General features: G+C 34.5%; 1 protein-coding gene across 1 annotated transcript in view; it reads left to right on the forward strand.

Moving 5' to 3' along the window:
- Positions 1 to 7,379, forward strand: part of pic (DNA damage-binding protein pic) — a 28,559-nt gene extending 21,180 nt beyond the window's left edge. Inside the window, exons 10-14 of the mRNA XM_072522521.1 lie at positions 629 to 950; positions 4,272 to 4,595; positions 4,909 to 5,202; positions 5,575 to 5,801; positions 7,206 to 7,379. Of these exons, the coding sequence (XP_072378622.1) occupies positions 629 to 950; positions 4,272 to 4,595; positions 4,909 to 5,202; positions 5,575 to 5,801; positions 7,206 to 7,259 (1,221 nt within the window). The 3' untranslated portion in view covers positions 7,260 to 7,379. The remainder of the gene's footprint in view (positions 1 to 628; positions 951 to 4,271; positions 4,596 to 4,908; positions 5,203 to 5,574; positions 5,802 to 7,205) is intronic.
- Positions 7,380 to 10,632: the final 3,253 nt, after the last annotated feature.

Below are 10,632 nucleotides of genomic sequence, written 5' to 3' on the forward strand. Positions count from 1 at the left end.
CATATCGAGGATACATCATTTATATTTTAAAATAACATACATATAAAATCAGACTTTGGTGTTTATATTGAGTGAGACCAAATACTTACCATGTCGGCATAGTATCATGAGGTTTTTTTCCTTATGATTTACTATGGGATCGCTAACAGGAGAATTTTACTGTCATCATTGCATGTGATTGTCTTTTTAAAGACAGATCGGATGCTACGATTTTTTTGACGGATGTTTTTAAATTAAAGTTGATTTTATGTAGTCGAATGAACTATCTTCCAATAAAGTCATCCCAGGAACGCAACTCAAAATAATATATGTCTGAATTATTGTCAATATGAATGAGTCAGATAAAATTAAATTATTACAAGAATTTTCTACCAAGTAACAAAAACAAAATGTGTTTAATTTAATAATGTTTTGTATTTTGAAAACGATTTCCCAATTGGGAAATCGAAACGTCAAATAAACTTATTTCAAAGTAAAATTGTGGCTTATTCCAAATACAAAATAGTAAATTATACTATGTCAAAGCTTACGCCATAGTAATACATTATTTCTTTATGCTCCATGTCCTGTTTGCATTCTCTTCACATACAAATATTAATAAATAATAATTGTTTTCTTGTATTTTTAGACTTTCGGTGTTGTGACAGCCCGCATCGATATCCAAGATTCCACTGGCTTGAATCCGGCACGACAAAGTGCCTCGACGATGGCCCAGTCAGTCACAATTTCCAGCAGTGTGGGATCTCTAGGAATCAGTAAATCTGGTAGCAGTAGTTTATTGTCGAGTCAGGCACCCGACTATGGACAAGAAGTTGAAGTACATAATTTACTTATTATAGACCAAAATACATTTGAAATATTACACGCCCATCAACTAATGCAACAGGAGTATGCTATGTCATTGGTTTCGTGTACTTTAGGAAATGATCCGAATCCATACTTTATTGTCGGTAAGTTTTTTTTTTTTCGTCTTTTATGAGGGGGGTGGTCCAAATGTTCGAAACATACCTCGGTCCTAGAAGGTGGGCAGAACCGCCTTCCAGTCTCGGTTATGCAGGATTCCTCCAGCCTGGCCTATTGCCGTCAATGCCAGAGACCTATCTGCTGAAAAAACACCCTCCTCAGCGGTGAATTACCGGCCGGATCGTCCTAATCACCCGAATTCTGACGCATTCTAGCACTTTCTCACTACCACTGAATTCTCTACCTGTATTCCTCCCTGTCCATGTTCAATCTCGCCCCTTCTCGTTCTGCCTTATCTTCTTGCTTGCTCCTGGGCACCCTGCCTCCCTTCGGGTCGCCTTTCTTCTTGTTCTTTTCTCTCCAACGTTCTCCCCACATATTCTTGAACTGCTCTCCACCGATGTGACGACCTAAGCATCTCCTCCACCAGTTCCGTGACTGATTGCACCCTTCTTCCTAGCTGTCTCTCTCAAGCAGGTTTCTCTCATTTATCCATCCATCGCATACCAATAGAGTGTGTGAGACTGTATCCGATATTTCACAGTACAGGCATTTGTCATTTTCTGCCTTTCCAAATCTGTGGGTAAGTAGATATTTTAAAATATTTATGAATGGATTATTAAATATTGGTATGAACTGTCTCATTTGTAGATTATATCCTGAAATAAGAATTGATTTTGTGGCAATCAGACCGCGAATAAGTCAAATTTCATATTCAAATCAATGAAAAATTATAGGAAATGTTTATCTCTTATTTAAAATCCATCTTGGATGGATCTGTTAAGATGTGGTCTCCCAAGCTGTGATATCATTTATGTTTATTACATAAGTTATATGGCAATAAACTAATTCTGAGCTTCTTTACGAGCAGTGTTGTATTTAGAAATGTAATTTTTTAATTCCGATATTGTACCGTTCTTTTCGTATAAGGTCGTTGGCCAGCTATTTTTCAAATTTTCTTCGAGGACCCTCTTTTTGATTCTGATAATGCTGCGTTGTGAGATCAATTCTGGCTACAACGTGAAAAATGCATATATTATTCAGTTGTTTTAATATGTAGTTTTTAAATCAAACGCAAATTTATTGAATCAGTGGTTAGCAAAAATATTAGTGGGGAATGATGAATCACATCCGAACAAGTAAGAATGTTTAGAAAAGTCTTTTTACATAATTTTGTTGGAATATTTTTTTATTTGCAATTGACATGTCTCTACTACTTGAGGCCTTTGACACGAACACAGTTTTTAACAATTGTTACATGCAAATAAGGTATATAAATATGCAAACAGTTTACAAAAAATAAACAATCAGATCACTGGTGTAATCCAATTTGATTAAACATATTTCTTTTAAAAACTGTAAAGGATATAAATTTAAAACTACTGGATGCTTCGTTGCTACCTGTTGTATATTGTTCTTTAGGGAATTGTAGCACTAAGATAGGTTCCCTTCTTCTACATACGCCGTCTACATCATTGAAGGTTAGCGGATATGGTGGCACACAGTTCTATCTTCAACTGTAAGCATAATTTCTTCAAAGTTGTCCAGTTTCTAACTTTATGCACCCAGAACAATTTTTTTCTTCCAATACCTGGTTTCTGCTCTGTTTTACCCTTAATGATCAATTGAGGAATGAAGTACTTCGCGTTACATAGCAAATGACCCAAATAAGTGGTTTTTCTATTTTTAATCGTTCTCAATAGTTGTTTTTCGTGTAGTCCAAGAAATTTTTAAAATTCTCCGCTACACTCACATTTCAAATACTTCTTACTTATTCAGACTTTTTTCTTTAGAATCCATGTTTCGACTCCATAGAGAACAAACAAAAAAATTTACAAAGTTCAATCTTAGTTTGATATCAATATGTGTAGACCACGCATCTTAAGGAGGCTATGTCTAGCTTAAGTAATTCTCGCTTTAATTTCTTGTTTTGGGTCACGCTTGTAGTTGTTACAATTAATTGCCAAGGTATTTGTAATTAACCTGTTCTAATATGTTCCCATTTATCATTATAGGTAAAGGGGCATTCTGCTTCTTTTGGATTACCATTATCTTGGTTTTTTTTCTCGTTAATCATCATTCGAAATTCTTGACAATCATTGTTAAGTTGATCTAAGACTTTCTGTAAGTTCATGACTATATCAGTTGGTAGGACAGTATTATCTGCATATCTTAAATTAGAAATTTGTTCTTCATTAATTTTTATTCCTGTAGAGAGGTTTTCCAAGGCTTTCTTGTATAGCAGTTCCGAATAGCCCTGGAAACTTTCTTCTAATAGCCTTGGAAAACCTCTCTACAGGAATAAAAATTCATGGAGACCAAATTTCTAATGTAAGATATTCAGATGACACTGTCCTAGTAACTGACATAGACATGAATTTACAGAAGGTCTTAGACTGAAATAGGTAAATCTAAATAAATTGGCTGCCTGTGAATTTTGATGTTACAGAAGGTGGAACTTGAAGAAGAGTCACAACAAAGATATCCCTGTTGGTTATAAAAATAAATTGCGGATTTAACGTACCTGTAACATGAAGTTTTTGCCTCGTTTTGATGGCATTTCTTTTAGAGTTAAGTCTGTCTGTAAAAGAAAAACATTGGCTAAATAGAAATGTATGAATTTGTTACGAGTTATTCCGCATATTTCCACAGAGCAGAAAAAATCTTTAAAAGGTTTCACGTTCTGTGTACTAAGACCGTTGGTCCCGAAATTATTATATATAAATTAAATTATAAAAATGGCATATATGTACGCAAAATACACGTTGATCTCTGATGTCTTAATAAGAAGACATCGGAAAAGGGTCTAGACTCTAGATGTTCAGTCTAGAACCCAGCTACTGTCCATACCCTTCGGCATCAAAGTAGTACACATACAAAAATTAGCGAAATGGACTAATTTAAAAATAAAAAAAGAAACCAGCCAAATTCGCAATTTATATTAACTGACTATTCTAAAAAAAATACACGAATCGGAAAATGACACTACAATTAAATTTGAGATTAATTAAGATAAAATGAATAGGTATAAAAAGATAAAAAACAAATGAATATAATATTTAATTATCAAATATAATATAAACGTATAGAATATTTTACGATCAAGTATAATATAAAGTCTGTAAGAATAAGAAACAAGGAATACTATTCAGCACTTGGTATAATAACCGCTTTCACTAGCTGACTGTTGAATAAATGTCGCTCGCATTTGGGTCTTACTACGGCATCTATTATGCATTATCAAATTGCAACCGGTGTCAGAAAATAAAGATTGTCTTGTTGTAAATGTATTTTTCTGTTAATTTCAGGTACTGCTAATGTCAATCCCGAAGAAGCGGAACCAAAACAAGGCCGTCTTCTCGTTTTCCACTGGAACGACAACAAACTCACGCATGTCTCAGAAAAAGAAATAAAGGGTGCATGCTACTCCTTATCAGAATTCAACGGAAAACTACTAGCTAGCATTAACAGCACCGTTCGGCTTTTCGAATGGACAGCGGAGAAAGAATTAAGACTGGAATGTTCACAATTTAACAATATCATTTCACTGTTTTTAAAAACGAAAGGGGACTTCATATTAATTGGAGATTTGATGAGGAGCATGACACTTTTACAATACAAAACAATGGAAGGTAAGTTGGCAGCCGCCACCGTAGTATGACCATTTTATTACTATTGATTGCCATTCCATTAATTCCACTGCATTCTATTAATGAACTGGACATCTAATAGTCCTGACCTGAAGCCATTTAGTATTTATGAAATTATCTTAAAGGAACGGCTCGAGGCTCCTACCTACCAGCTATAATTATTGAGCGTTTGTTGAATCAGTAAATAAAGAATGAGAGAGTATCCTTTCAATGTTTTTTTTTTGCTTTAAGCTCTTTTAATTTAGGTTTATGTGACTATTTACTTGTTTGTGTATAATACAGGATTACTTCGTAGGTAGTTTCGAAGAAATAGCAAGAGATTACAATCCCAACTGGATGACCGCTGTCGAAATACTCGACGATGACACATTCTTGGGTGCCGAAAACAGTTTCAACATGTTCGTATGTCAAAAGGATAGTGCGGCGACGACTGACGAAGAGAGGTCTCAAATGCAAGAAGTGGGACAATTCCATGTCGGTGACATGATCAATGTTTTCAGGCACGGTTCTTTGGTTATGCAGAATATTGCCGAATCATCGACGCCCACAAGAGGGTGCGTTTTATTTGGTACTGTGGGAGGAGCAATAGGTAAATATGTTTCTTAGATTTCTAATGGTTGCTATGAATTATTCAGGTCTATAAAAGCTTAAAATAAATGTTATCGTCACTTGTTTGAAGCCACAACTTATCTGGTTATGAAGAAATGGAGATTTTTAAAAATAATATTTTATGATTTATTGTTTAAGAGGTTATAGACCTACTTCTTTATCGAAATGATATTTTTTTTTTACTAAATGTATTCGATAAACTTTCAGAAAATAATTTTTCTCAGTTGTCGTGGCGTGGATATTTTATTTCCACTATTTTGAGCAATGTTGCTTTACTATTGTATTCTACCTGATCATCTAACGATCGACCTTTTATGTTCAATTTTTCCAGATATATTTATTTATTTTTAAGGTTTGGTAACTCAAATACCCCAAGATTTTTACGAATTCTTGCAAGAGCTTCAAGACAAACTTTCCTCGACGATAAAATCCGTCGGCAAGATCGATCATTCGTTCTGGAGAGCTTTTCACACGGATATAAAGACGGAAAATAGCGAAGGTTTCATAGATGGTGATTTAATAGAGAGCTTTTTAGATTTACAGCAGGATAAGATGAAAGAAGTAGCGGATGGAGTTTCGGTAAGTGAATTAATATATATATTTTCATCTAATCTTCGATTATACTGTTAATTCACTATAAATAGATAACATATTTAGCGCTACAGACCATAGTTATGTTGTTGTATCTTATAGAATGTGAGGTTTACCTTTTATTATATTTTCTCACAGTCCGTGAATTACTGGGGGGATGTCGGTTTGATAAATATGACTAAATTTCTTTGATACATTCCTAAACTCCTCTTTTAAGACTTAAGTGAATGCCTGGCTTATTTAGGCCATGAAGTATAAAGAAAAACCCAAAATTTAAAGTGAAAAAAAATTAACTGTTAATTGCCCTAGACAGTCAATTCTGATCAACAAAACGGAAAATAGCATCCAGAAAATGAATTGTTTCTGCAGCTGTATTACATTTTGTTATAACTACATGTTTTTCACGTCCATAACTTTCACTTTAGGTGCAAAAGACTGAGTTAATGTCATTAATGTATCATTGAACAGTTAATAATATTAATACTATTATCTGTTCAATAATACTTCAAATCCAAAATCTGTATCAGCTAGTGGCATAAACCAAACATTGAAGAATCAGTTATTGGCTTAGTTTTTGAATTAAACTTTATAAGCATGAATACGTCAGAATACCCTGCAGAGAACTTCTGAATGTGTCTCGTTCTTCACCAGGATGCAAATTGAAGATCTTAGATGCCCAACAGTTTTGCTTTGTATCATTTAGATAACTGTAAGTATTTGGAGCGAGGATTGGATCATTTGAAGAAGGATTTGTCGTGTGTGGCCAAATTTGGTTTTTATGGATGATAACGTAAGACCTCATCAGGCAACAATTGGGAATTTACCTCTAGAAGAGATCAGTATTACCAGTATGTGAGCCAGACTGTAAACTTGATCAAAAAAGCCTGGGATCGTCACCAAAAATCTTAATCCTTTAGATCCCCACCCATGGACACTTAAAGGGTTTTCTGAGAAGAAGAAGAGTGACAAGCCTTACCTTACAATCACTAATTCTGAGCATGACTAGAATAGTACAGGATTCCCAGCCAGGTACACTTAAAGAGCTGTCTCAGACGTTAAGAGAAGCGTGGCAATTATATATGGCTTATTATGTAGATATAATAGCAACACTGTACTATTATATCATTTCGACCTCGTTTTAGTCTCTTTTGGTAACGGATAGCTGAATACGAACTGCAGAACACCATGCCAACAAACGTCTCCAGAATGTTTCCCACATCAGTGGTAAGCGTACAAAGATCCCATTCTACTTTGATGGCTATGAACGAAAACAGTTTATTAAATATAGTTTTCTGTCCTTTGCGCTACGAAATTTACATTAGTTTAATATTTACATATAAATGTGCAAATATTTACATTATTTTAATTTTTTCAATTGTCTTTCTTTTTCAGATGACTGTGGAGAATTTGGTAAAAATGGTTGAAGATTTATGTAGGTTACACTAGATAGATGAAGATGATTCTATTATGTTTTCAGAGTGTACTTTTTTCTTGTAAAATAATATTCAGGTGTTTTTATAGTCCACCTTACAATTACGTTTGAAATAAAGTTTCTTAAAAAAAACATTGCTTGTTTTATTAACTAAAAATTAATATAAAACAACAGTGTTGGTTTATTTTAGAAAATCTCGTATCTCCACTAGAAGCTATATACAGAATGGACCAAAAGTATGAAAATGCCTAATTATCTATTAAAAGTAATAATATTTAATTATCTCTTAAATGGATGGTCCGAATTATACAAAAAAACACGTATACACCTATTTTACAAAATGTAGATTTGAAATTTGTAATGTTGCCAGATTTACCATTTTTCTGATAGCATGAGTCACTTTGGTGTTTTAAATACAACCCCCTGTATATTATACCTGCATCGAAACCTTCACTTCAATACCAGTTTAACCGTATACAATACTTTCGATTGTATGTAGTCAGGAGCATTTTAAAAAGTTAAAACAAATGCCTAGAAAGACCTAAACCTCTCCATAATTTTTTTTATTCAAACTATGTACTATACTGTAGCTAAATTTGAACATAATAATTAAAGTTTACTACATTGCTAATTTAATGTCTACCTAATCAAGTATTCAAAATGTCCTCCGTTGTTAATTTGACAGTATCCTTAACGATGGTAGAACGTTGTATTACATTTCTCCATGTTTCTCTATAAATTAATATGGATTGATCGATAATTCGTGCAACACTTGCGAGTTTAATTTTATAAATTCTATTTTTCAAGTATCCCCAATAAAATAATCTTTGGGTTCAAATAGGGTGAATCAAGAGGCCATCCAATACTAACCAATCCATCGTCAGGGAAATGTGTGATCTACACATAACGCCGAACATTTACACCAAAATGAGCTTGAGCTCCGTCTTGCTGACACACTATCTCATTAAAATTAGCTCAAAACTTGTTTTTCAGGGCAGGTACAATTTCATTTCTAAGTAGCATTTCATAATTATCGCTTGTATAATTTCTGTCTATGAAAAACGGTCCAATTAACTGAGTTCCCACTATAGTCGACCATACATTTAGTTTTTATACCTTAAATTTTGGGATTTATATTCCCACAACACAGTATAGATATTGCTTCGTCGAAGAAACATATCTTATTAACAAAGTTCTCGTCAATTTTATTCATCATTATCTCTCTAAGCTGTAATCTACGATCGTAGTTATCTTTATTTAATTATTGCAATAACTGGATTGTTGCAGGGTTTTAATTAACTAAACTAACTTTTGGTCTAACTGTTCAAATGCCATCTTTTATTCATCCAGTTTGCTCAAAACACTTTACAATTAAAGACTTTGGGACCAGAAGGGGACAACCACAATTTCGTCAAAAATGAGTAGAAATCGCACACTTTAAAACCATATTAATGTTCCAAACAGAAAATTTCAGCTGTTTTCTCATAGATGGCGCCGCTATAGTAAGTCACGTTGTGTCACCATTACGTTATATAGCAACAAAGGGAGATAAGTCACAGTAGTAATCAAAATGGCGGCGGAACATTCTTGTGCATGTAAACGGAAAATAGACTTTTCTGAGTTTGATTCTAAACACAGTGACCAAGATCCGTGTTTAAATGAAAGCGAAGATGACAAAGACTACACAGTGTCCGGAAGAAGCAGCGATTCGGAAAATATAAACATAGGAACGGTAAGTTTATTAAATATCTGGTTTGTCACCTTATGTTATATTTTTCGAACATAAAAATATTAGGATTGTGCTAATGGTTTTTTGTGGCTTATCCCTTTTTAGTAAAATTCAGACACAGACTTCTCAAGGTGTCTTGCCAACTCCAGAAAAGAAGGCGCCTTCTAGATGGAGACACAAGAATACCCAACGACATAAAAAAATTAAGCGCAAAATTAAAAGAAATCTAGGTTGTGAATATATAAATACAAAAAGGAAGAAAATGGAACCAAAAAAATTAGGAAGTTGAAATTTGTAAGAAAGAGTTTCTTGCTATACACGGCATTTCAAAAAACGTATTGAAAGACTTCTTCTTCTTCTAGTTCCATGACCGTTATCGATCGTTGGATATCATGTCGGCTACCATATTCGCTATCGTGACTTTATTGACAGCAGCTATAAATAACGATGTAGTTGATTTTCCATACCATTGTCTTAGATTTTTCAGCCATGATGTTCTTCTTCTACCAGGACCACGATTACCTTGGATCTTTCCCTGAATGATCAAATGTAAAAGATCATATTTTTCAAGGTGTTTCATAATGTGACCGAAGTATTCCAGCCTGCGTTTCTTTATTCTTTTGACCAGTTGTGTTGTTTGGTTCAGCCGTCTAAGGACCTCCTCATTTCTAACTCTGTCGACCCAGCTTATTTTCAGTAGTCGTCTGTATACCCACATCTCGAAGGCTGTCAAGCGTCTAAGGATAGCCTCAGTTAAAGTCCACGCTTCCACTCCATACAGCAGGACAGGAAAGATGTAGCAAGATGTCATTCGAACTCTAAGGTCAATGCTAAGATCGTGACTGCAAAGTACGTTTCTCATTTTTACAAAGGCAGCTCGGGCTTGTTCTATTTGGCGTTTAATTTCTGCTGTTGGATCCCAGCTCTCATTGATATTACTGCCGAGATACATGAGTTTCTCTACTCTGTCCAGTGTGGCATCTCCCGACTTTTATACCGTCATCCTGTATATAATTTTGTTTGCTAAACATTGAAAGACTGGTTGACCAAAATAAAGCAGTTGCTTCTATCCCAAAGTTAGATGAAAGAGCATGACAACAACAAGAAAATACCAGAAGAACACTGAGAATGTTAGACAGCATATTACTTTAATACCAAAATACACAAGTCATTACAGCAGGCAAAAAAACCCAACAAATGTCTACCTAGATTCCGATCTGTCAATTTCCAGTATAGCATGATTATTATCTTGAGTGGTGGCAATTTTGTGACAGTAATCCAAGATAAATATAGGCGCATATTGTGCTCTGAGTTTAATATAAGCTTAAGCTGACAATGAAATTGCAAAGACATTGAAAATTGATTTGGAGTTATATCAAAGACGTGCCCAGGCCATGCAGGATCTAACGAAACAGGTCATAGAGGAATCCAAACCTACGGGAAATGCAATGGTTACAAGCTTTAACCTACAACAGGCTATGCCAGTGCCAAATTTAATAGTGGGAGCAGCGTTCTATTCAAGAAAGGCATGGGTTTATAACCTCTTCATCCATGACTGTATTAGTGGAAAGGCCTAAATGTACATGTGACCAGAAAATATTGCCAAGCGAGGTAGCGATGAAATTGCCAGGATTTTATATAAGATAAACTTATAGCGT

The sequence above is a fragment of the Diabrotica undecimpunctata genome, chromosome 2, assembly GCF_040954645.1.
Source record: "Diabrotica undecimpunctata isolate CICGRU chromosome 2, icDiaUnde3, whole genome shotgun sequence".
Lineage (NCBI taxonomy): Eukaryota > Metazoa > Arthropoda > Insecta > Coleoptera > Chrysomelidae > Diabrotica > Diabrotica undecimpunctata.